The sequence below is a fragment of the Notolabrus celidotus genome, chromosome 9, assembly GCF_009762535.1.
Source record: "Notolabrus celidotus isolate fNotCel1 chromosome 9, fNotCel1.pri, whole genome shotgun sequence".
Classification (NCBI taxonomy): Eukaryota; Metazoa; Chordata; class Actinopteri; order Labriformes; family Labridae; genus Notolabrus; species Notolabrus celidotus.
The window spans coordinates 23,905,201-23,932,536 of NC_048280.1; the positions used below are offsets into that span (position 1 = coordinate 23,905,201).

A 27,336-nucleotide genomic window follows, 5' to 3' on the forward strand; every position below is an offset into this window, starting at 1 on the left:
ACTTCTACCATCTGATTAACATAATTAACCATCTTAAACATTTCCAGATGATCCTTTCATCAGTTTCATGTAAAGTCAGTCTTGATGGTACTAAGTTAAAATTATACTCAAGGGCTCGCTTTCAACTAACTTTTTAGATATAAAAGCTTAACCAGGTCATCACCACAACTAGTTTACATCCGAACATAAAGAAATGCCAAACATGAACTAAATCTGATTAAAAATCAAGCGTAAATTGAATCAATTGGGCAGATGTCAGTCGCAAAAAAAGGCATCATTTAAGAGGCTTTGACAGGTAAGTATTATCCAGTTTTGCTGTAAGAGGTGGTATTGTGCTTTCTTCATATTTCAAAAATAAAAATATCAAGTTAAAATGTTTGATATCAAACTATGCGTGAGGCAACGTTTCAAATTGTTAGGTAAACAAGTGTTGGAGTAATCGCAGGATGAGACTGCAAGGTGTTCTGAATGGTTTGTTCAAAAAGTCAAATGTGAATTCAGTGAGATCAACATGGGATTTGCTCAACTCATGACATCACAAGTTGGTAAATGTAATTCAAAGAGAGCAAATTTGTCATTTTAAAAAGAGAGACAACTTGAAGGCTGCTTCATGAATGCTGGGGTCTGGATTGCTGGATTGCTGGAGTGGGCCTTAAAGAGACAGTAGTTGAAACAAGGCTTTCCAGACAGAGTGCGAAATGAGGGGTTTTAAAGACACCAGCTTGAGATAAGGAAATAATTGTGAATCCTGCAAAGCTACTCCATAGCTATCAGAGGAAGATTATGCGTAAAACCTAAAAATGAGCGTAATATCACCTCTTCAAGAAATCAAGAAAACTCCCAAGAAATTTATATTACTTTGTATAACAATGATGCAGCTTTTTTCCTCACCACTGTATCATGTACTGATCCGCAAGACTTTCAAGAGAACTCCTTGAGGGGTCCAGACCCCCATGTTGACATCTTCTTCACTAGTTAAAAAAATACTGATGTGAGGTCCATAGACAATTAAATTCAGCTTCCTTATTTTAATTGATACTTCATATACAGAACCCAGCATCAGGCCCTGCAACTTTTTTAAGAACACACATTGTTCTGAAGTTATGGGAGTAATTTAAAGCTTTTGCAAAGAAACCAAGAGCCAAGCACAGGACATGAGAAAACAAACTCAAACCAGCGTGAGCTCTGGCAGTCAAGCTTTGTGACAACTGAAACAAGTTCCAACAAAAAGCCATTCCAACTCATCCTGTCTGAGGTTTAGCTCCATTCATATCAGCTGATTCTTATTACTATGTTTTTTTCTTAACCTGGTTAGACTGAATTAAGTCTACGCAGGTTTTAGGGGAAAGAAAGAAAGAAGAGGCTAACACTCAAGGTAAGACGGGATCAGATAGATATAAAAGGGAAAAGAGCGTCCAAAGAGCTATTAACAATTAACCACTTGGTTTAACATATTAGTTCATAATGCAAAACAGTCACCAGGTGCAGAAAGGGTGAAGGCACTCAATCAAATCAGACTGCATTCACACAGAGAGGACCAAGGTAAGAATATGTTGCATAAAAGATATTCTGTTCTTTTATTTCAAGGCAAACTTCAAGCAAAGTCCTTGATCAGTGTGATCCTTTTTTTTTTTTGGATAGCATGACACATTTCAGACACTAAAAAGGTCCTGTGATGTCAATCTTCAACCTCAGAGCTCATAATTAGGAGCTCTTAAATTCAATTGAGTCAATAAAGCCTAAATTTGATAAGTAACTAGCTTCAGCAGGGTTACACTGAAGCGTACCACTGGGTCTACCTTCCAACCTCTATCATGACATCCTCCTCTACTCACCTATAAACCCCTGACGTTATCACAGAAATATAATCAAGAAGTCTTTTACTCTAATAATCACTTGTTTTGATTGACAGAATTAACAGAAGATTCTCTGTTTCTATTTGTTTTTCAACTCTGGCGCTGTCTTATTCTCACAGACAGCTGGGCAAACACAGATAACCTGACATCACACAGATATTTTACTGCAGCTCAAAATACTGGGAGAGTGGGGGGAACATACAACAAACAAAGTCAAAGGTGAATGTTTTGTAGTCTGAGTGACACAAAAACACTTTTTGGCTCTCAATTCTCTCCTGACATTAATATTCACACAGAGAAAAATCCATCACAGAAGGGCAAAGCTACAAATATCTCGGCTAATACTCTGTCTCAGAACCACAAACTACAGTGCCCCATATGTTACCTGTCATGAATGGATACAACCCTCCTCTTTCTTTCCTGACAAACTCTGAATCCAGTCTGAAGAAAGGTCCTCGGTGCCTTTTCTCAAATTACTCCTTCTCACCTAATTGACATACTGACTCCAGGGTTTGGCAATCTACTGCCATCTAGTGCACTTATTTGTGACTACCAGCCTCATTAAAAAGAACAGCACAGCCTGCAAAACATTTTCTCTTCTGTATAACAACCACATAACATTTACTCTGCTTTGAAGCCTTATTTTTTTTTATAAAGTTCTGCTTCTACCAAGTAGAAAACCTCATCCTCCAAGATGCCATATGCACAACCATAAATTTTGAAGAGCCTCACACTGTGGGGAAGCTGATGATGTCATGATTTTGCTACCCGATAGTAGTAGTTTTTAAACTTTGTCAAACAGCTAAATAAACTAGGGATAGGGATTATTTATAACTATTTTAGCTGCAATTAATAGAGATTTGAACAGCATGGATACCCTTATTAATATTAGCCTAATGCTACTTCGTGTTTGCCTTGAATGCTTTGTTTTTTGTTTTTATGCATGTCTCACATGCTTCACGTATTACTCAACATTCCTTATTGCTGCTTTCTGCTTGTCTTGCATGCTCAATGTATTCCATGTCCATGGCAACTTTCTCTAAGACTATCATGTTATCTCTTTAAGTAGATTTTACTCATTTTTAATCATAAGATGTTATTTGTTCTCTAATGTGTTTGATTTTCTGCTTTTCTTTAGTGTTTTTTTCCCTCCCTTTTCTTATTTTGTTCTTCTTAGGGAGCTTATTTTTAACATCTGGCAAGGGACTACGGATGGAAACTCGCCTTTTGGCTAACTCTTGCATATTTACAGAAATGTTAATTGACATGCATGGTCCTTGTAACTGAAAAAAAATTGATAAATTAAACAGCACAGAGATGATCCTGGAATGAGACTGGGTGCATTTATTATGGTTCGTGGATAATGTATGATTGATTATACAGAGAAGTGATGCACATTGATCATCAAGACCTAAATGTGTTTGGGAGTAGATTAAAAGCTTCAATCTGCTGCACGTCACATTAAATTAAGTATCATAAACGAGCACTGTTTAACAGCTACATGTATCATAGTAAAAAAAAAATAGAAGAAGCAGAAGAAGCATTTTCTAAGCCAGACGCTTTTATCATGTCTGACATTAGTGTGTTACAGCACCCCCATTTCCTTTACTCAATCCCACAATATAATGCTTGATTTCTAAAAACAGTAAGAGGTCTAAAAAAAATCATCCACAAGGATGTAGTCTTGATGGAAGCAAAATGTCCCTTCCGAAATTATGTTAGGGAGTTTATTCTACCTTAAGTGAACCCACAACACAACTGTATGATTGAACAGTGCCTCTTCTGTCAAAGTTAATGTCTTGAAAATTTATAGGGCATCATCAAAACAACTGTAATGAGCAGCACAAGTCCTCTTGAACTGATTTGTTTTTAGTGTTAAAGGCTGGAACAAACACATGTGGGACTGTCTCCTCTCCTCTACAACAGGTCCTTTCATTTCCACACAGCCGCCAGCTTATTTGATGATAACCCAGAAAACTAACCAGACCCTCAAATTAGGTTGTGACAAACTCATCCATCATCGTTGCCTGGGTGACAGTATCCAAATACGTGCCGAATCATGGCAACAAGGGGTAAACAAAAGGCTCGCAGCTCGCGGGCTGATTTACCTGCCTTGGTTCAAGATGAGCCGACCCGGCAGCTGCCTTAATGAAAACGGGCTCAAACAAAATGTAGACTCAACATGTCGTAACACTGCTCTTACCGATACTCTCAACGCATCAGTGACTTCTGAAGGAAGGCTGCTGTCCACTTTCAAGAAAGACTATCACATCAGGAAAGAGAACCTGACAGGGAAAGGTGAGTCCACTCGTCTGCGTTCATTTAAAGTAGCTGTCGAGTTTCAGACCGGACATAGAGGCTGGCAAAGGGGTTTCCCGCCTAATTAATTGAAACCACGTCCTGTTTGTAGCTGTTGTCTAAATCAGGGGTTCCCCAAAGTGGGGGTCGGGTAACCCTGGGGGGTCGTGAAACACTAATAGGGGGGGTCCTAAGATGGGTTTTTTTCTTTAAGTAATCTAAAATTTCATATTTTGTCCATTATCCAATATATTGGGAGGAAAGGTAATTACATTTGAAATGAAACACATTTTTTAATTAGTTTTCTGCCTTTCTTTGTTGCCAGATAACTCCTAAGCATAGACTGTATACAATATGGACGCAGTATCCACGACGTCACCCATCTGTTTCTGAAGCGCTGTTTTGAGGCCAATCGTCTGTGGCAGCCATAGTGATTGTGACGTAAAGAGGTGGGCTTTGAGCCTCCTAGCTAACAGCTACAGTGTTCCCGCCTGTCAATCAAGTCAGCTGTGCCTCTCATTGGAAGACTTGTAATCTTAATATCTTCGAAATTGCCGCATTAGAAAAAAATTCAACCCCCAAACAGTGTCAGCTAATCAAGAAATGAGCTATCCAGACTACACTAGTCTTTTGTACCAGGCTGTAAACATGTTTTTTCCTCCTTTTTTTGAATTGGTGTGTATGTGGTTTCCGGTACTTCCGGAGCCAGCCTCAATCCTTGATGAACTGCAGTTTTTAGCACTTCCACATTTGACTCATATTTTTAGACCGGAGGTTGCCGCTTGCTCCTAAGGTTAGAGTTAGGGTTAGTTGGCAATAACAAAGCATCAGAAGAAGCAGTTAATTCATAATAGCACAGGAAACAGCCACATGTGCATGGAGGTGTATTTACTTTTTGCAGACCAGCTAAATTAAGCATAAAGTTACATTCGAGGGGCAGTGTAATCGATCTAAATGCCTTTAGGCGGCTTAGACCATACACCATGTGTATATAGACTACACATCAAACCAGCAAATTCTCAAAATATAAATTCAGCCTGACCAACCTGAAAACACAGAAATACCACACAAACTTCAAAGATGAAATCTAGAGCTCTTTGCGATTAATACTAAATAATTGAAGTTAGACTAATTTTGTCTGTGTTTTCTTACATTTTCTTTAGTCTATATTTTAATATATGCGGTGTGGGCTACATAAACCCCTCAGTGCCTTGTTATTACTGTTACCAAAACTTGTGGTAAATGTCAACATGTAAATTAAGATTTTTCAAAAGGGGACAGAAAAATGTCAGGAATATTTTGTGTTCAAAATAGGCTACATATTGCAAGGACGAAAATAAATCTGTAACACATAATGAAACATATTTGCTGTTGTAACCATAAAATGTTATGTCTGGCTTTTGGGAGTTTAAATGTATCCCTCCTATTAAATTGAATTTGGGGGATTTTTCAATTTACTTTTTTGAGGAACCACTCCTAGATATTTTAATGTAGAGCTCAGCAAACCAAATAAACAATTACCCATACAACAATAAATATGAATGTTCTCATAGGCCTGTATTATCATAGCCATGCACTTTCTGGAATTAGAATTTTCTCACATTATTACCGTCATTTTCTTTCCAATTTACTTTGATATCATATTGATTTCTTTGCATATTCACAAAGGATTTTTTACTTTGAAAATTGCTCTCTCTTTTTCTTTCACAGAGTATTACAGCGAGGAAGGGAGGACTTTTGAACTGGGTCTTGTTGGAAAAATAAAGCAACAGTTCAGCACAGATCCCACAATTTGTCCAGAGTATCCACCGTCTCTTGGTCTGACAGGATTCACTCAGCAAGTCACAGAGGTCACTTTTGGAAAGAGCTGTCGGGCTGTCACAGAAAACCGGGTAACTGCCATGCAATTACCTAGTTGATTATAGCTTTGTTGCACTTTACACCTCAGTTTACACAGCACCAATCAGGCGGAGAAAAGCAGTTGCCTGTAGTTAATAGGCATTGACACTACCTCAAGGTATTGTGCACATAAATCTTTAAATATGGACTTTTAAGTCATGGAGATTGGTATATCTGCAACTACCTAAATAAAAGGTCATCCCTGAAGTGTTTTAGAATCAGTTGTATCACTAACTTACTTACTTGGTGTTTCCTGACATATGTTACAGGTGTTAGGTGTCCAAACTCCTGGATTTACTGCTGCTGTGCGTCTTGGGGCTGAACTCTTCCGACACTGGCAAGTCAAGGCTGATTGGTGCGGGCCAGTCTACCTCTCCTCACCTTGTGATGGTAAACACAACCACACCTTGTCTTAAGAGAATATAAGGATTCATCCACAAGTGTGTTAGATTTAAGTACGCACGCTGTGGCAGTATGGAGGAGGTCAGAGAGATATGGAGGGGCGACGTTGTGTATGGATTTGAAGGTGAGGAGAAGTATTTTGTAGTTGATCCGGTGTGTGATCAGAACAAAAGTACTTGGATGGGAGACTGTGTGGGAGTACCAGGTGCTGTGAGCTCTTTTTTAATTATGGAGCATCAGTATCTCAGTGAGGTGGAAGTAGCCCAGTCGGTAGGGATTTGGGTTGGGAATCAGCGGGTCACTGCTTCAAGTTAGACTACGTTTAGGACATTGGGCTGGTTGAGCAAGGCACTGAATCCTCAACTGCTCAAGGCACTCTTCTGTGTGCAATCCTCACTCTGCATCTCTTCATTGGTGTCACCGAAGGGTCCTTTTTGTGTTTGTTTTAGTGTATTTCAGCCTTTGTTTGTAAAGTTTGTTTCAGCAGAGTGAAAAGTTGAATTTCCACTTAGGGAAAACATTTGTTTTTAAGATTTATCTGCTTTAGATTTCTATTGTTTTTGTCTTTTTCCTTCTTGCAGACTCATTGGCCGACATCTTCTTGGCAGCAGGGGTCCAAGATATCCGTCAGTATTATTACTGGGATGATAAGAAGCGAGGCGTTTGTTTTGAGAAGCTTCTGGAGGATCTGAAGGATGCTCCAGAACAGAGTGTTGTCGTTCTTTCGGCTTCTGCCCACTACCCAACTGGAGCCGATCTCTCTCAGAATCAATGGGTTTCAATTACACAGCTTATGAAGGTAACTGATGTTTAAGCTTATACTCTTTAAATGTAGACAAGTTGCTCTTCACTCCCACTTACACTATCATTTGCTCTCTTGGCTCTATTCCAACAGAGGCGTCGGCTTTTCCCTTTCCTCTTGCTGCCTGTGCATGGGCTTTGTCATGGTGATTTAAAGTGGGATGCCTGGCCTGTACAGTACTGTGCATCACAAGGAATAGAGCTACTTTGTGCTCAGTCGCTCTCCCACTGCTTTGGACTATATGGTGAGGACGTGATTTGGGGGAAAAGTGACTGCAAATGCCAAAATGAGCCCATATTAGAAAATAGAAGTGTAACGTGATGTTAAATCAACACAAATTGTAATAAAAAAACCCAGCCAGTCAATTTGAATTCCAATTTCGTTCCATTTTGCACAGTCAGAGAACGGAGAAGAGGGACTTTGTATTCACGTTTACCCATTCCTACTCAAAATTCATGATCATTGTATCTTTGGAGTGACTGTCACGCTTTCTGTTGCCTGCCAATTTCACTATCTGGTGGGTTTTATATGGGAATCAGGTATCTCATTGTGAGGCAGAGCAGCTAGCCTGTTCCTGTGTTAATTTGGCCAGAGCTGGGTGGTGTATTCCATTTTGTTATTCAAAAGGACCCCTTTTCATCTCCATTTTCAAAGCAGAATTTGGTGTGAGAATGACTATATTACCACTACTGAAACATCTATTTCATATACCCCCATCTTCTTTTTCTCCTAACCAGGTGAGGCTGTGGGACACCTCATATGCGTCTTAAAGCAAAACTCTCTCCTGTTATCTGTGCAGTCTCATGCTGACAAGATAGTCAGATCCCTTTGGGCACAGCCATCTGATACAGGAGCACGTGTTGTTGCAGCAGTACTCAGTAACCCAGCCCATGTTGTTGAATGGTGAGTCATGCTCTACTTCAAGGACAATCTGATGTGTAAAGAATGTTGCTTGGGTAGCAGTATCCCTGATGTATCAGTGAATGTTCACGATGATGGTTAGAATAACTTGCAGTGTCCTTAGCATTTACTTGCAACAAAGTTGAACATTTTCAACGTGTATCTGTTTCTTAAAAGATCCTTTGTAATTGTCAAAAGTTGAATCATATACATTAGAAATTATTTCCAAGATGTGGCCCTCTTTGTTTTCCCAGGCAGAGTGAAGTTAAGCACCTTGTGGAGAGATGTATGCTGATCAGAGAAATCTTGAGACAAAGGCTGAGGCTTTTAGGAACTCCAGGCTGTTGGGACCACCTAACTCAACAAGGTGGACTGTACTGCTGTACTGGCCTGAATGGTGAGCTAAATACAACACATTTTCTACTCTGTCAGGATTTTCTTGAGCTAATTTACCAAAATTTTTACCATGGAATACTTTTATTTATAGCTCTGACAAGTGTTTGGTTTACTTTGGCACAATTATGCCTAAATTTGAAGCAGTGATCATCATTGACTGTATATGTATATGAATGATGCACTTTCATCTCCTTCAAATGTAAGAAGTGAAGCCAAAATGATGCATCAAAGAGCACTGACATTTTGTGATGGTAATGTATTTTGGAGCCAAGGCATTGAGAGAGCTGTCAATCACGATGTCACATCCCCTATTTTTAACATCAAATAAGTAATTCAAACTTAACTTATATTAAAAACAAACACTCAAATGTAAGTCAGCATGAGAAAAAGCATGTTGGAGAAAAATGTATATATAAATTGTATTTTAATGTTCTAATTTGACCCATGTTCCATCTGATAACATGGAGGAGGCGGGTTTAATCACCTATTCTGTAGCTGGTCACCAGGGGGAGCTCTAAATGTTGTTGCTTCACCTGAGCTGTTGTGCTGTTCTCATACAGTCTATGATATACAGTATATTAAAATGGTATACATGATGTTGGTGCTCTTATATGAAATGGAAAACTATTTTAAGAAACATTTACAGTATATTTGAATATTTATCTATTGAGATTACTGTATTATATATACTAAAACAACATAAATACGCTGATTTTTTTTAAAAATAGCTCCATTTTAAAGAGTTTAAAAAAAAAAGCTCCTATTTTTATAATAATTAATCAAGTATTACTCATGTGATTCACAGTGCTTTTTGTGTATTTTTTAGGTCAGCAGTTGGAGTTTTTGTCAAACAGGAGACACATGTACCTGCTCCCCAGTGGCTGTCTAAACCTGAGTGCAATCAACGGCCGCAACTTAGACTACATAGCTGAGTCAATCCATCTGGCTGTGAGCACTTCACTTTGGCCGTGAGGCTTTTGATCAAGATCTGAAGACAGCGTCAAATGGTTCTTCCGGCCTGACTGAACCTTTTATGTGTCGCTTTGAAATTCTATATAGTAGTTACTTTTGCAGTTCCAGCTATTACAAGCACAATCCTGTTAAAAATGCAGACAAAAAGTAGAGTCGTAATGATTGCTGAATTTCCCTGACAGAGATCCAATTCTTAGTAATTGCAACAGACACCAGGCTGTTTTTGTGGTTTTATATATTGTGAGGTGTAGTCTTCTGATTCGAGTCTTAGCACAAAATTAACAACCATGTTTCCTATAATGTCAAACAATCCTTCCTCTTTTGTAGTGAACTGGTACATGTGACACATTTTGTAAAAGGGCAGGGATCATTTGACATTAAAACTGAGTTTACTGATATTTTAAAATGTAGAATGTGATTTATATTCATTGTTTCAGTGGAACTCTATTCTCGGAAAGCGTCAAGTTTAGCATTTTACATCATTTAGCAGCACTATCTTACATAAGGGGAATGTGAGAGCATATTAATGTTCCAAAGGTCACCTTTAAAGGGATGAGCTTTGGGCAAGCAGATGTATATTGCTTGCTGCTCAAAAACATGCATGATCTATAAGAAAATCTAACAGCTTCTGTTAACTCTGGTGCAATATGAATGTCACATGTAATGAAAAAAGCATGCTGTGCACACAATAAATCCTAGCTGACTTTATATTGCAAACATTAACTAATAAAAAGTCTGAACTAAGCATTGTCAACAACGATCTTTGCTTTGTTTGGGTCAATATGATTCCTTCTTGTTTGAACATAACCATATTTTCATCCACAACCTTGATGCATTTCTTTTAGATGTCAAATGACAACTAATTTGATGTAGTTTTTATTTTCCAACAAAAAATTTCTTGAGTTTAAGTTTTGGTTACTCCCACAGAGTAACCTCTCTTATGAAGAGAGTTAATGTTTTATTGGAATATCTTTGGAGTGTTATTGTCACATGGTCTAAATAATGTCTTAAGTAGCATTTCTTCTGCACACAACTAAGACTCAATACTGTGAATTTATTTTACCAAAATGCTTTTTCACCTGAACACATTCATAATATTACAGCCTTGCATTATGCTAGTACGTGTGGGAGTAATGGACAGTCAATTATCATTATTTACTTATTTTGTAAAGAAAAACTTGGGATTTTTGAAAAACATGCAGCCTTTTGGGAAGCCTGTTTTCATTTGAGAGACATGGTACTTTTTACTGTGTGCTTTTTAGTTCAGAGAAACAGGTTGCTGCAAGGCATTTAATGGAGGCGGTGTGCTCAATTTTTTCATTTTAGTGGCCTCGGGTGAACAACGAGGATAATCAACATCTACATCATAGTCTGAGGCTGAGCCATTAGGTGCTGTCTGGGGCTCTTTGATTTCATCTGAGCATCCTAACATGCACACTGTGTTTAGAATATGTTTTTTATGTGGCTTTATATTTAATGCCTATTTATCCCTGCACACATATATTAAGACAATTTCCTTGAATAAAGTTATTACCATGGAAACTGAACAATCTGTCATAGGAGAAAGTGAGTTGGAGGTCTCCGGTTCATTTCAGCATTTTCAAGAATCCTTATTAAGATTTAACATACACTGGATAATTACTAAATTTAAAAGCCATGTATCCTAGAACTATTTGAATATCACGTTGAACCACTGACAATATGTTGACACTGAATCAGAAATAAACTTCTCTGAAATACCAATTAACATCCTAAACACAGATTTAGCCATGGCATTTCATGGAAGTCTAAGTAATGAATTGTAACATTGGATGAACCTATGCTTCCCGAGGTGGGGGTCGGGACCCCTGCAGAGCCGCAAGCCACTTATAAGGGGGTTGTGAAATGTGTTCCAAAAACAAAAACAATTTTAAATAGTATTTTTTTAATCTAGATATTTATAAAAATATAAACACAAACAGTTGTTTAATTTTAAATAAAACCATATATAAGAAATATGCATATATATCATTTATATTACATATATATATTATTGATTTAAATATAAATAAATAAAAATGTAATCTGTTTTCCACTTTTCTTTGTTGCCACAAGACCTCTGAGGTGACTTAGCTAGATAAACAATGTTATCAGTGGTACAGCTGACAGTAAAACAGCAGCTCAGGGAACAGAATATGTGCACATAGGTAGTCTAATTTGCTATCCATCAGCTAAATAAAGAATCTTAAGCCTTTTTTGTGAGCTATTTTTCCATTTTTGGATTTGCCTTTAGTGTATTCCCATGGCAGTGAGGAGCACTTAACCACCTTGAGGGACAGTGGGCACCGCAATTTATGGTATCGCGGGCTGAAAAGTTTGGGAACCCCTGGGATAAACTATCTAATCAGCTATAAGGCCTGTTTGGAATGAAAGGATCAAATGTTTTTTGCCCTCTTTGCTATCACACACAAAGAGAATAAACTAGGATTAAAACTTTCATCATTTTTTCCTATTGATTGATGAGACTGTTTTTGGTATTTTGATTTCTCCATCTAAGTATAATGTGCCAGAGCACAGAGGAGGTCAAAAAACATCATGTGGACAAAGGGAGCCATCACATTTTGAACTCACTCAGATTGACTTTGCCATGACCTGAATGCTTAGCTAGAATTATATCAGAAATAGTCTTAAAAACTTTGGATGCATGAAGCTCAAAAGGATACCCAAATGCAGTTATTCATTTTACCTACTATTGTTATTTTTTAAATCATCTTGCAAATGGAGCTGCCGTGATTCACCTTTTTCTATTGTTTAGTTGTCCTTGTCCAAGCTTTTTTGAAACATGTTGAAATCAAACTTAAAATGAACATAATATTTGAAAAAAGCAGAAATCTTTCAGTTTAAAGTGCAGTTTACTTAAATTTAGCAAAGCTGCAGCACTCTCTGATTTTACTCGGTAATGAGTTCCAAGCAAGCGGCAACCTCCGGCCACGAGAATTGAAGCCAATGCGGAAGTGTTAAAAACTGTTCCTCGAGTTGAGGCTGGCTCTGCAAGTTCCGGAAACCACATACACACAAATTCAAAAGAGCCGATCTTTACAGCAGAAATAAACATGTTTACAGCCTGGTACAAAAAACAAGTGTAGTCTGGATAGCTCATTTCTTGATTAGCACACACTGTACGGGGGCTGAATTTTTTCATAACACGGCAATACCAAAGATGTTCATATTACAAGTCTTCCAATGAGAGACACAGCTGACTTGATTGACAGGTGGGAACACTGTAGCTGTTGGCTCGGAGGCTCAAAGCCTGCCTCTTTACCTCACACTAGCTCGACAGACGTTAGATTGAGTTCAGCATATCCAATATGGTTCCTGCCAACGATTGGCTTCAAACTGCGCTTCAGAAACAGATGGGTGACGTCACGGATACGTACACGGAAGTCCATTATTTATACAGTCTATGGTTCCAAGAAGTTGTTGCTCTCATAGAGAGGGCTGATTTGCCAAATTCAGAAGATCTCTGGCGTATTAGTCACCTCTATTGGCTGTCCTAGTTGCTCTTCCACTGTCGGCATGCAGTGCTACGAACTATTTTAAACGGGGAAAGGCAAAAGGGAAATGATATATGTTATCTTTGGACCAAATTTTAATTAGATATGGGGTTTAAATGATTTGCAAACTATCAATATCTGTTGTTTATGAACATTTTACACAGCATCCCAACTCAATCCCGACTTGGAACTCAATCCCAACTCACATAAGAGACTGCACAAGCCTCAGTGTTTTTAAAAGTAAAGCGAAATTATGGCTCAAGGAAAAACAACTATGTGATCATCTGAATGCATCAAATTAGAGACAATGAAATGTAATTTTAAATGTGTTTTTATTAGTGATTGACTGTGTTGAGTAGCCTATGTATTGTTTTAAATGCTAGTATGTTTTTTATCATTTGTATTGTGCATTTGTTTACATCTTCCTGCCCAGGGACCACAGATGAAAATTAGCTTATAGCTAACTCTGGCTTGACAGTTTTTTGTTTTGCATGGCCCCTGTCAAATAAACTAATAAATAAAAAACATAAAAAAAATAAAAATGTATGTGGTGCACGATATGCCTGTAATTCAAGTCATGACCAGCTCAGTTTGTGAACCTTTCAGTAGAATGTAAAGAAACAACTGGGTTGTATTTCCATAGTTGCCATCACACTGGAAAGTAGCCGAGTTTGCATGACATTCTTTTGTCTCATCAGTGATCTGTCATATTTATATAAGACAACTTTAACCTGGCTTTTGAGTGCAGCAATTTTTGTAGGTTCTGAACTACTTGAAATAACATCCAACTTGTATTATGGAATTTTTGATAATGCAAGTCATTCAAGCTGAATGTCAGATAAGAGCGAACAGATGCCTCGCACTAGCTATCTTTTTTTCAATCTGAAGGATCATGATGTCAAGAGCTTGCATTCACGAAAGCAGCAGGGTGTATTTATCAGACTGACAGGAGCCATTTGAATGGGTTGTTTCAAAACGGAGGACTGCTGATGCCACGGGATAGATTACACTGTAAAACAGATTTCCACTCCTTTCTTATCTCTCACTGGCCATCTAGTGCTTTATGCAGCTGACTTCTTCCACTTCAGTGTAAAACTGCCTTTAAAATCAAAGTGACTCCTCACTGTTCAACCTTCAAACAAGTGCTCTCTGTATACTGGGAACACTCTGTGGTGGATTGTAATGCTAGTGTTGCTGTGTCGAACAGCTTATCAGTCAAGAGTCCGTCAGAAACACACACAGGAATGTGAGTAAGTGTCTGTTTGTGTCCGTAAACGCTTCTGTGCAGTTTGCGTGTCATTGTTTGAGTTTCTTGTTGCTACTTTATCCATCAAAATCTCCTGAAGGTTGCACTTGCCCCATTCAAAGTCAAGTTTGGATGTTCTTGTTCGCACACTCTAGACAAAAGTTCAGCCTCAACCCTTCCAGAGTGTTGGATAGTTAACCTGACAAAAAGCTTAAGAGCTAGTGTGAAGTCTTTGTTCGCTGGCTTAATGTCTTTGAGAAAAAAAACTTTAGTACCTCTCTGTTATTTTCTGGCACTTTATGTGAATTCTAACCCTACATTAACTTACTTTCACTGTCTTACTTGCTCTCCCTCAAATAAAATCACAAAGCTGATGTTGTTCATGTACAAAGAACATTCAATATACAGATCAAATGTAGTGTTTGTTATGAAGATCACATTTGGAAGGCACTATGAGGAGTTTTCGTGTGTTGATTCTGGTGATCTCTCTGGACACAATTGATGGTGTTTTTCTGGGATGAAGACTGCATTTCCCATGAGCAACGTCACCCATTGTCATAAAAAAATTATTAAATGTAATGTAACAGCGACAACATTTTGTAAACTTTGAACATATTACCAATTAGTTAGCTAAGAAAAGGTGACTTGATGCACAGATTGAACATTACCCGTCACAACCCTGGGGTCATGACGTGTCTGCTGGTGTCCCTATAAATGTCTGGATAACTTAAATATGCACATGGTTAAACCAAGGGGTAACTCCCAGTCTTAAAATTTGAAGCCCATGCAGAAGTTCTAAAAACTTAAGTTTATCTAGTGTCTGCTTGAGGTTGGCTGTAGAAACAGCGGAAACCACATATACACCCATTCAAAAAAGACGATCTTTACAGCAGAAATTAACATGTTTACAGCCTGGTTCAGAAATCAGGTCAGGTCTGAGTAGCTAATTTCTATATCAGCACACACTGTACGGGGTGGGAATTTTTCATAACTCGGTATTTTCAAAGATATTAAACTTACAAGTTTTGCCCTGACTCACAGACCATAGTTTCAATCATGGATGCTGAAGGTAATAGATCTGGGGATAACACTCCTCAACTTATGCATCACTTTTTCTCCAACATTGATCTCCCCATGATTTCAGAGGAGCAAAGATGTATCTTAAATGCCCCCTTTTCAAAGGGGGAGATTCTTAATGACTTCAAAAAGCTTCAGTCTGGAAAGTCGCCAGGCCCTGACAGCTTTGAATGTGCATTTTATAAGAGATTTCCTAATTTATTCCTTGATCCTTATCTAGCCATGTTGAACTGCTCGGCTGAAACAGGAATCCTCCCTCCGTCACTAAGGGAGGCCAATATTTCACTTATTCTAAAAAAAGGAAAATGCCCTGAGAGTTGTGCCTCATATCAGCCGATTACCTTATTAAATTCTGATTTGAAATTGCTTTCTAAAATGCTGGCGCTACGACTTGAACGTTTCCTCCCTCATATCATTAATGCAGACCAAACTGGATTTATTAAGGGCCGGAACTCTTCAGACAATGTAGGGAGGCCACTCAATATTATTGAACACATGCATGGGCAGGATGACACCGGTCTGGTGCTTTCTCTGGACGCAGAGAAGTCATTTGACCGCGTCGAATGGCCCTACCTCTTCTATACCATGATTATACCAGTACTTCTATACCAGCTCCTCTGGCTGCTAAATATGTGTCTGCCTGTCACAGCCTGAGGGACGCACCATCCCATGATATCTGATTTTAGGTGAAGGTTTTATGAGCATACCGCATCACGTGAGGACATTGAGATATGCTGTATATGGTGACACTTTTTTTTTAAAATGGGTTAGAATTCTTCATAATGGCCCACAGGCAGCGGTCATCACAAATGGTCAGGGATCAAGCAATTTCTCTCTTCAATGTGGAAATTGTCGGGGCTGTCCATTGAGTCCGCTGCTCTTCGCCGTGGCCATCGAGCCGCTGGCCCAGACTATACGTCAATCACCCACAATCTCAGGAATCTTTGTTGGAGAGAGGGAGCATAAGCTTAAATGATAAGCACATGATTCGCTTTCGTTTTTATCAAGTCCAAATCTTTCTATTCAATCTGTCATTGACACCATTAGGTTTAGTTCATTTTCAGGTTATAAGATCAACTTCTCTAAATCTGAGGGTATGCCACTTGGTTCTCTTCATACTGTTACTCAATCCCCTGATCCATTCCCTTTCCGTTGGTCCCCCTCAGGTTTTGTATACCTTGGTATATGCATAACCCCCTCATTTGATTTGATGTATAGTGCTAATTTTACACCTCTCTTGGATACCATAAAAGGTGACCTTGATCGCTGGATGTCCCTGCCGTTGTCGTGGCTGGGTAGGGTTGCACTCATCAAAATGAATGTACCAAGGCTTTTGTATCCACTTCAGATGGTACCCATTGTTTTTTCAAATAAGTTGGTTAAGATCCTTGAAGGTTGGCTGAGCTCTTTTATTTGGAACAAAATAAAACCCAGCTTGAAGCTAGCAAAATTACAATTACCCAATGCTGCTGGAGGTCTGGATCTTCCAAATGTGAAATGGTATCAGGTGGTCGCACATTTAAGGTTCGTGGCTGAATGGCTGAAGGAAGATCAGTCTTCCACATGGCTTTACATAGAAGCTGCCCAGTGTAGTTGTCCACTCCGAAATCTGTTATTTCTCATAGATCCTGCCTCAGCGAAAAAAAAAATTGTACAAACCCAATCGTCCTGAACACACTAAGGGCATGGAATTTAGCTCGGTCTTTGGAGGGTCGAACCAATCTAACATCTCCCCATACTCCAATTCAAGGGAACCCTGATTTCCCTCCGGGTCTTGGCGACTCTATGTTCAAGAAATGGCGAGCTAAGGGAATAAAAGTGCTAGGAGATTTATTCACTGGCTCTGCCTTGATGTCTCTTACTCAGTTACAGCAAAAATGTGACTTCACAGGCCTCACTTTCTTTAGCTTTCTGCAGGTGAGAGACTTCATACTAAAGCGTACAACATTAACAGTTAATACAGAAACCTCTCAAATCGAGAGCGCACTCTCACTTGGCCTTAGAAGACGTCTAATTGGCTTTTGCTATGGTTTACTAAGATCTACTGCAACTGTTAATACCCTGGCCACCAAGCGGATGTGGGAAGCAGATCTTGGAGTGGGATTTGCAGATGAGGACTGGTGGGAAATATTTGAAAATGCGAAAAGGATTTATGTATGCAACAGGGCGTGGTCAATACAGCTGAGAATTATACATAGACTGCAAATTTCACCCAGCCTTCATCACAAAATGAATGCCACTTTATCTCCTCTATGCCTTAAATGCAAAGTTGAGATAGGAGACTATACTCACTGTATGTGGTCCTGTTCCAAAATAGAACGTACTGGTCAGGTATAGTAGAGCAGCTGAGTACAATATTTGGCGTGGAGGTTGAGCCAGACCCTGTTTGTCTTATTCTTGGCCTTCCTGACAGGAAGCTTCTCAACAGACATCACAAACGACTGTTCAACCTTTTAGCATATGCTGCAAGGAAAAACATTCTGTTATCCTGGATAAAGGGGAAGCCACCAACGAAGAAAAACTGGCACAAAATGATCGTGCAGTGTATGCCCATGGAGTTTCTTACATGTATGCTGCACTCAGCAACTTTTTACAAGGTTTCCTTAACAGAAGTGACACTGTCAACCAGGACACATAAGATCAATGAACTGCACCTTACCCTGAATATAGCTGTAATGGGAGTCATGTCTGCAAATGTGAATGCGGGGTGCCTAACTGACTGACTTACCTTTTCATCTTCTTGATCCACCTTTAACATTTGTAAGATGTATAACCTGTTTTGTGTATCTTATATTTTCTAGTGGTCTGTCCTTTTGTAAAATGTCTGAGCTGCCTTGTTTATATTCTTGTTTGTTTGTATGTACGTTTTTTTTTTTTTAAACCCCAATAAAAATATGATTGAAAAAAAAACACTTACAAGTTTTGCCCAAATAAGGACATGGCTGACTTGATTGACAGGCAGGCACCTTGTAGCTGTTAGCGAAAAGGCTAAAGGCCTGCATCTTCACCTCACACTAGCTCGGACGAAATTGGGTTGTGTTCAACATTTCCAATATGGCACCTGCTGACAACTGGCTTCAAAACAGCAATCAGGAATGGATGGGTGAGATCACAGATACGTCCATTATTTATACAGTCTATGGGTTAAACCCCTTTGCCCTCAAAGAGCAGTGAAGCCACTTGTTCCTTTACCTATCAAAGCCCTGGTTGTAGAGTTTCTCCATCTAAAACATTACTTATACAGAAAACGCCCGCCCCCTTGCTCATCTCACTCCAGTGTCAGCCATGAGTACAAAACACAAGGAACAACGATTTAAGGGCAAAGAATATATTATACACTCATATATGTATGAACCAGAGAGAAAGTTATGCTAAATTCCGTGCATTCATAATGGATGTCATCAGGCGAGGACAGGGTACACTATGGAAAAGTCGCCAGCCAATCACAGGGCTTGTAACAGACCACCAGATATACTCACACTTAAGGGAAATGTCTGGTGAACAATTTACCTAACCAGCATATTTTTAGACTATGGGAGGGTTCTGGAGAACCAATGCATGCACAAAGAGAACATGCAAACTCAACACAGAAAGGCCACAGCTGTGATTTGAACCAAAAACCTTCTAGCTATGAAGAAACAGCTCTAACTACTACATCACTATGCAGCTCCTTTTCTGAAATTGATAGCTTTTTAGAGCCTCAGAGAAGAAACATGTTTACACAAATTGCACAAGAAGCTGGTGATCAGCTGCAATGCTAAAACACGTGAATGATTTCTTCCCTTGTCTCACTAAAAGATCTTTCTCTTTGTGCTGCACAAAATAATTACAGGCTCACTCACTGTTCCACGCATCAAACTCTTCTCTAAAATCTTAGTAGTGCCAGCCACATTTCAGAAACAGAGAGGACAAAAGAGCAAACTGTTTAAAATGCGACCTAAGCTTAAGTGTCTGCTTTGATTGTACAAGTAAAAATGTGTCTTCTACATTACAAATGCTACAACTGTCGCTTTGTCTAAGTCCATTCTGGCTCTTGTTAATTGTGACTTCTTTTGTTACCTTTGCTTCAGAATGAGACCCTTGTGTTCCACTTACTCATCAAAACTTTAAAAAATAATTTTTGGTAACTCACTAGTCTCCTGATTTTCTTTCTTTGCTGGATAACTTGACAAACAATTAAGACACTGAAATAACACATTTTAGCCAAAAGGTGCAACTGTCATTTTTCAATTTTATCTTTTTTTTTTTGTACTTTGTTCTTTGTTAACTTTTCCAATAACCCCAGCTACAGTCTGTGGCTCAGCTCTGCAAAAACAGATCCTGCTGCGCTATGAATAGGTGCATGGAGGAAGAGAAGAGAGAACTGTTAACCCTGTATTGATTACAACCAAGCCCTTGAAGCTTAACATGAAGCGTCCACCACCCTGAGAAGAACCTTTGCTCTCAACATCTCATCATGATCCCCCACAGTACACCTAGTCACCTGTTTCCATGCTGGGCTGTTGATTCAGAATCAATGCTCTGATGGCTGCCCGTGGCCACAGCTGTGTGATCTCCACCTAAGCTTGTTTAAGGGAAACGGGAGTCGGTTTGCACTAATGAAAAACAGAATCTACAATGTGCTCTTTACAAAGGCTACTCAACACCCAGACATCACATCACCTCGCCTGTTATCAGCCTGAACCTCTGTCCTTTCTTTAAATATTTGTGAGGACAGATCAAACATCAGAGACACTGAAGGACTGACCTCTGACGCATCGCAGAGAGCAGGGCAGCAGTGTGACCTTTGTGAATTAACAGACGCCAGAAACCTATAATGGCAATTTTATTGTTCCTTTGTATTTTGCAGTATGAAAAGCTTTTAGTAGCTGATAGTCAGGTATTGTGTAATATATCACAACAGGGATATTACAAGGATATTATAGAAAATAAAAAGAGCAGCAGATAAAGGTTGTAATGAAGGATTAGGTTGAGCTTTATAACACGATTTGTGATTGAAGTGGGAAGTGGTTAATCTGTAAACATCGATTCACGCGCGTCAGTTGGACTGCACCTGTTGATCGCCTGGCAACACTCCTCCTAAGCTCCAACCCGATGGTCACACACGTAATTAATCTGCAGATCAATTCTCTTCGGGGCCAACTGAAATACCACAGCGCTGGAGAGCGGATGGACACGGATACAGTCCTGCGTAAATTTGTGTGAGAGGCGCGCAGCTCTCCAGAGGCGCACGGGACTCCGCGCTGGATCTGTTCTGAGCGCGTGTTCTGTGTCTGGGTACTGAGGATTCAACAAGACACGGTGAGTATACGACTTCTTTGGGTGTGAAATTGCAGTGTTCTGTAGGTGAGTCATAAGCCGATCTAAATGTCAGAGCAGTAGATGTTGTAGTTGAAAAGACGCAAACAGATGCATCAATTCTGCATGATTGAGAACAATTTCAGAGATTTTATCTACAAACTTATTTTTCAAATTCTTGATTATGCTTGAGTTGAGCTTGTTCTTGATTATTCCTCGGCATGTCCTTTCATCCAAATACATGCATTATTCTGACGCTGCAAGAGATGAGATTTTGAAAATATTGTTTACTTTGATTTGATGGGTGAGTAACCAACCAGTCAGAGAGTCTCAGGTGTCCTTGACAGAAGGGAAAAAGCGGTGATAAACCCAATTTATCCAAGACACATGCTCGGTCTGGCAGGTCTGATACATTTATGTCCACTTCTTGACGGAGATCAGAAACTGTGATTCAAATAAGTCAGACTAGTTCTGCATATGGATTTGTCTATTTAAACTACATGGCTGATTTAATAGCGCCAGTTTAGTGAACAATCTACTGCCTTTAAGATGTGAGACCTTTTCAGTGAATTGAGCAAGAATATTCAAGACCTATAATACAGGAGTGGAAGAAAAGCGACTAAATCAAAGCGAGAAAAAAATTTACATACTCTACTCCATCTGTACAGCATTAGACACCCTATATCTTCATGTGCACGATTTGTCTGTCACTAAGAAGTCACCAAAAAGTTGTATTGTATCAAATGTATTCATCATCTGATTTTTTTTCTTGTCACATATTTATAAGCCTTTGTAGTGCGACTTTTAATTAACTAGCATCCAGACTACTGTAAAAATTGTTGCACATTGTGGTTGAATCTGGAGCAGAGACCTGACCTCTACTAGCCTGATTGTAGGCACCTGTTTTTGCTACACAAAGTATGTTTAATACTCAGCTCTATCCTTCTTTACAAAAAACAATATTTGTGGTCGAATCAAATTTTCTAAAATAACTCCTCAACAGGTTTTTAGTAACCATCAAATCTGAACTGTAATTTGAAAGTGAAGCAGGTGTCTACAAAATCTAACCCTGCGGAGTGAATTCATCATCCCTGTGCCAGCCTTAAGTTCACTTTGTATCCTGTCATACTGTCATTATATTCAGCATCCTGGACGTTCCCTCAGTTGCGCTAAATATAGTAATTGCATTGAATTGATCTAAATGGATCCAGCACCTCCTGTGCTGTGAACACTAACAGAGTGTATGGACAGATAACCGTCAAGAGCAAATCTGAGTCATTCTGCTCTAACATTCAATGGTTTTGCTAAGAAGGAGCTTCACTAGGACCACAGCATCAACAGGAAGCTATTTCACAATGAGTTATTGATTTAATTGGAACAGGGATTCTGATTTGATGTTGAACTTCTCACTGTTTGTGGTTCTGGGAAGTTTATTAGGGGATTTGCCGTAGCTCTCTGGCAGACGAGACACCTTTAGGGCTATACTTATAGGAGGAGAGAAAGAAATAGAAAGAAAAGGGGAGGAGAGGAATATGTCAGAATTTATAAGAGTGCCGGAAGAGGTGCGGTCCTGCGGTCCTGCGGTCCTGCGGTCCTGCGGTCCTGCGGTCCTGCGGTCCTGCGGTCCTGCGGTCCTGCGGTCCTGCGGTCCTGCGGTCCTGCGGTCCTGCGGTCCTGCGGTCCTGCGGTCCTGCGGTCCTGCGGTCCTGCGGTCCTGCGGTCCTGCGGTCCTGCGTACGAAACTTTGCTATAAAGAAACACAAAATGACAGTTAAGGACAACCTCCTTCAAGGATGATTTGTATAACAGCAATAAACCCACTCTTACAACATCAAAAAGGGACAAATTTGTGTCAATTTTATAAATATAATTGTCCAATGGAAACTCAACTGTACCCTAATAAAGGGCAGTCATCACCAGTAGGCTACAGGGGTTTTCACAAGACTGAAATTCTGCTACAGAAAGGTCAAGAACTATGAAGGAACTTGCTTATTAAAGTGTAAAGCATATTTGCATTTAACAGGATTATAATGAAAGGGACATGTTTAGTGGGTAATACTGTATATGTTAATTAGTTATGCCGGAAACTGATTGCCAGGCTCATAAAGATGGTTTCCCCCACTCCAGGTTGACATCAGCCCCCTGGGGATGGAGGGCACAGGCAGTGGCTGGCCAGCTGAACTCACCCCTCCCTGCGTGATTCTGCATGAGCTGAATATGAATGACAGCGATCAGGTCTTCGAGGTGGCTCTGCAGAACGGCTCCTCCAAGCGCAGCAGCCCTCAGTTTGTGGGTGTAGAGCTGTTGCAGTCCTTCAAGCTGCTCATCATCCCCTGCTACACCCTAGTCGCTCTGGTGGGCGTCTTCGGCAACTACCTGCTCCTCTACGTCATCTGTCGCACCCGCAAGATGCACAACGTCACTAACTTCTTCATCGGGAATCTGGCCTTCTCAGACATGCTGATGTGTGCCACGTGTGTTCCCTTCACGCTGGCCTATGCCTTCAATCCCCATGGGTGGGTGTTTGGCCGCTTCATGTGCTACCTGGTGTACCTAATCCAGCCTGTGACGGTGTACGTGTCGGTCTTCACTCTCACTGCTATTGGTGTGGACAGGTAGGTGATAATGAGCCAATGGTATGTATAAATGAACCCCCTTAGAGATTCTGTAGTCTCATCTACATGCATACTGCGATTCACAGACACATCCCTAAAGGTAAAAGGTTATTAGCCTCAAGCATTTATTCAAACTAGTCAGTGTGTTTTAGACTACACAGTAATGCCATGGTGAACAACTCTTGTTATACATGCCACACTTGTACTTGAGATGTATCAGAGATAACACCTCTTGAAGAGCTTTTCTTCATGCACTACAGGGTGCTTTGATGATGAAACTTCTGAATGTTAACATGTCTAGATAAAGGACACGTAAGTAGGGTAATTGTTCCCACAACAAGCGTTTTCTACAAGGCTCTTAGGATTCACACATGAATACTAAGCTTTGTGCTTTGGCCTTGCATACATTGGCAGAGCTGGATTGGATTTTCTGAAGCTAAAAGCATTTCTTTTTTAGGTTGGTGCTTTATATTTAGCATTGCCGGCTTTCTGATGTTCTAATATCTGTGGTGCTTAACAGCTGTGCTCTCTGTTGGTGACTGTTGCTGGCAAGCAAGTGTAGATGCTGCCATTCTTTTTCCAGCAATCATCTCTAGTTTGTCCAGTTTCCATTATCACCAACAGTTTGATGCACACCCTCATATAATTCAGCTGAGATTTCCTCTCTGTTTCTCCCTAGATACTATGCCACAGTTCATCCTCTGAAAAAGCGTATCTCTGTCTTGGCATGCACCTACCTCCTGTCCGGGATCTGGCTGCTGTCCTGTGGTCTGGTGGCTCCAGCTGTGGCTCACACCTACCACGTGGAGTTCAAGAATGAGGGTTTCACCATCTGCGAGGAGTTCTGGATGGGCCAGGAGAGGGAGCGGCTGGCCTATGCATACAGCACCCTCTTCATCACATATGTCCTGCCCCTGTCAGCTCTCTGCATCTCATACATGTGCATCTCTGTCAAACTGAGGAACTGTGTAGTGCCGGGACACCACACCCAGAGCCAGGCAGAGGCCCAGCGCATGAGAAAACGCAAGACCTTCCGGCTGGTGAGCCTGGTAGTGGCAGCGTTTGGGGTGTGCTGGATGCCCATCAGTGTGTTCAACGTGCTGCGAGACATTGACATTGACCTGATCGATAAGCGCTACTTCCTGCTCATTCAGCTGCTCTGTCACCTGTGCGCGATGAGCTCCTCCTGCTGTAACCCTTTCCTCTATGCCTGGCTGCACGACCGATTTCGTGCTGAGTTACGCAAAATGTTCACATGCCGCCGTCGCATCGGAATCTCTGCTAACAACTGCGCTACAGCCAGTGTGGTCCTGTGAAGCTCCATTGTCTTGGTTTGTCTACTTCTTTGTACACTAGAGTATACTCATGTCATTCTGGCAACATTTACTTTATACAGAAGTACATAGGTATGTAAAGCTCTGTTAGCACTACAAGAATTTCCCAGGACCAGGAACTTTTGAGGAAGTCAATGCATTCCCACCAGGAATCAGGAAGTCTCCAAAGTTCCCTTCATCAAAGGTGGTAAAAATGCCTCATATCTACCTTCATTCAATAGCATTTAACAAAAACAAAAGAGACATAAATCATGTTACAGCATTAGCAGCAGCTGTAAACCTCTTGCTTGTACCTCAAAAAAATAGGTGTGGTTTGTTTCTCCCCAATATGGACCACGGCCATATTATAAGTCCCGCCCCTTCTTAATTTCTGATTGGGTGAAGATCAAGAAGTGACATTTACAAGGGCAGTAGTGTTCCAAATCTATAATTTTTTTATAGCATTAATACATAACTTTGTCTTGAAGTAACTGCAGAGAAGGTTAATAATTTTTGTTCTTGTTTTACAAGACATAAGGGTGCAGATTAAGGGGAAATGTGGTTCAGTTATGCTACAAGAAACCCCTTTTTCCAACAAAGCGTTTTATTACGTCACGTCAGGGATTCAGGCCCCCCCACCTTGTTTCAGTACAATGTAAAGTAAAGGCTTAAAATTCGGGCTGACTTCTCCAACACAAGCACCTTTAAAATAAAGTATTAGGACGCTGTCATTACTCTCTCCCCCTCTCAATTCAATTCAATTAAATTTTGCTTTATTGGCATGAACAAAGACATGTTATTGCCAAAGCACATAAATTCCCCTCTGTATCTGCCTTTGTCTCTCTCTCTCTCTCTCTCTCTCTCTCTCTCTCTCTCTCTCTCTCTCTCTTAGTTCACTTTTATTAGCATTGAAAAATGCAAAACAAAGAGAGAAGACGGAGATGCAGGATAATTATGGGCTGAAGTGACAAAGTAAAATAAAATGTGTTCCTAAGCATAATGACTCCTCTACGGCTGTATGTATCAGCGAAAGTAAGGACTACACTAAAGACTGCAGTTTCTGGTTACAGAGCAACAAATAGACAAAACAATCTGCATGATAACACTCAGATACACACTATAAAATGTGTGTATCTTCACCATAATTTATTATTATGGTTACTCAGTTATTATGAACTAACAACCTGTGATGTGTACAAACAGTCAAATACGGTTGGCTAACATCGCTCACTCACCAGCATTCTCCTCATCTTCACGACTCCTGTGGCCGTTATTTCTTCTAATCCTGTCCTGTTCCTGCTCTCTTTGACTTCAAACAAGCTCATAATTAAAAGCTTGAGCACCGTCGTGTGCAGGTGAATTAACACTTTCTTCCTCCTTACAGACAAACCTGGCATTCAGATCCATATTTATTCATGTTGAACATTAGCTTAACCGGCGGACTCCGCTATGCTACACCACATCCAGTTGTCTGTTTTTGAAAGTATAATAATTCAAAAAATTGCTCGAGAAGCTACTGTTGTTTATTAATTCATATACTTAATTGGATAAAAACTTTAAAAATAATTTTCCAACACACTGATTCACTGGGACCATCAACCTGCATGTTGCACTTTTAGACCCAAAAAAGGAAACGCTAGGACCAAAAATCCCAAGATATATTGGTGGAAACAAGGCTTTGACTGCTACAAATGTGGTCCAGCTTTGACTCAAAAAGCAACCACATTATTGATACCATAAGTTGGTAGCCAAATTAAAGAAGCACTGTTGGTTAGGAAGCCCTTAAAGAGTACTCTTGTGTACACTGTAACGATTGACTTTTGTTTTGTAGTAAAAAGTCTGATATCATCAGAGTAATACTGAATCCGATAGACCACATTTGTCTGTCTATTCCACAATCCTCCTTACCCACAATGCAACATTACTTGGGACAATACATATAACTCTGTTTGTGACAAAAGGCTTTTTCTGTATGCAGCAACACACTGCAAAACCTGTAAAATATGCTTAACTGCTGCAGTTCCACTTTAAGTTTGAACAGCATACTTTCAATTTATGAAAACGAGGAGAAAATATTTCAAACTAGCCTCCAGTAAGAGTTGCTTATGCAGGGGAAAATGGAACTTGTTGGTGGCAATTTTCAGCTTTGTATTTGAAGGATGGATTGAGGATTGATTGGGAGTACACCACAGTGCCCCTGTTTATAATAGAGAGCGATTATGTCATGCGGTGTAACTGTGAGTGTCTCAGATTTTTAACCAGTTTTTGGACAAAAGTTGTTTAAGGCACAGAAAAGGATTGCCAGGCTTCATGCTGGCAGCTCAATTCTTCTTCAAGTTTATTTTTTGTACATACTTTATTTTAAGAGAACACTCCTACCTCTTATCTCATATGTTAAAGAAGAAGAGATATTTTGGACACATTGCTGATTGAACCACCAGAAATCATGATCTTCAAATGCATCACCTTTAGTTATGAAAATAATAAAATGCTCATCTGCAGTGTCTTAATGTCTGAAATGCATTTTTTATACGATTAAACGTGTTTCCATGGCAACGTTTGCTTGTTATTCTCGATCATTCAGATAAGTCTAAAGACTCAGCAAAGCTTGCGTAGCACATCTGAATGTTAATGGTAACATAGATGATGTGTAATTCTTCATTGTTGGTTGAACTTTCCTAAGTAGAGGCATACGATCATCGTAAATAATTACTGACACAACAAACTGC

General features: G+C 39.8%; 2 protein-coding genes across 3 annotated transcripts; both read left to right on the forward strand.

The window, feature by feature from the left end:
- Nucleotides 1–3,901: 3,901 nt before the first annotated feature.
- got1l1 (glutamic-oxaloacetic transaminase 1 like 1) lies at nt 3,902–10,282 on the forward strand. Its single transcript, XM_034692897.1, has 8 exons — nt 3,902–4,154; nt 5,865–6,046; nt 6,323–6,443; nt 7,037–7,254; nt 7,351–7,501; nt 7,995–8,160; nt 8,412–8,554; nt 9,380–10,282. Exons 1-8 carry the CDS (start codon nt 3,980–3,982, stop codon nt 9,523–9,525), a joined length of 1,302 nt encoding a protein of 433 aa, XP_034548788.1. The 5' UTR covers nt 3,902–3,979; the 3' UTR covers nt 9,526–10,282.
- Nucleotides 10,283–20,390: 10,108 nt separating this feature from the next.
- Nucleotides 20,391–25,341, forward strand: prlhr2a (prolactin releasing hormone receptor 2a). Of its 2 annotated transcripts, none has more exons than XM_034692416.1 (3): nt 20,391–20,682; nt 22,807–23,294; nt 23,974–25,341. In XM_034692416.1, exons 2-3 carry the CDS (start codon nt 22,828–22,830, stop codon nt 24,608–24,610), a joined length of 1,104 nt encoding a protein of 367 aa, XP_034548307.1. In that variant the 5' UTR covers nt 20,391–20,682; nt 22,807–22,827; the 3' UTR covers nt 24,611–25,341. The 2 variants fall into 2 exon arrangements, with proteins under 2 accessions (XP_034548307.1, XP_034548308.1); XM_034692417.1 differs by lacking the exon at nt 20,391–20,682 and adding an exon at nt 21,012–21,082.
- The last annotated feature ends 1,995 nt before the right edge of the window (nt 25,342–27,336 follow it).

Bases quoted from the DNA above. Each gene is read 5' to 3' on its own strand.
- got1l1 (XM_034692897.1), top strand. From the start codon at position 3,980: ATGAGCCGACCCGGCAGCTGCCTTAATGAAAACGGGCTCAAACAAAAT. The intron at 7,255-7,350 runs GTAACTGATGTT...CTATTCCAACAG, and splicing joins CAATTACACAGCTTATGAAG to AGGCGTCGGCTTTTCCCTTT. The intron at 8,555-9,379 runs GTGAGCTAAATA...TGTATTTTTTAG, and splicing joins CTGCTGTACTGGCCTGAATG to GTCAGCAGTTGGAGTTTTTG.
- prlhr2a (XM_034692416.1), top strand. From the start codon at position 22,828: ATGGAGGGCACAGGCAGTGGCTGGCCAGCTGAACTCACCCCTCCCTGC. The intron at 23,295-23,973 runs GTAGGTGATAAT...GTTTCTCCCTAG, and splicing joins ACTGCTATTGGTGTGGACAG to ATACTATGCCACAGTTCATC.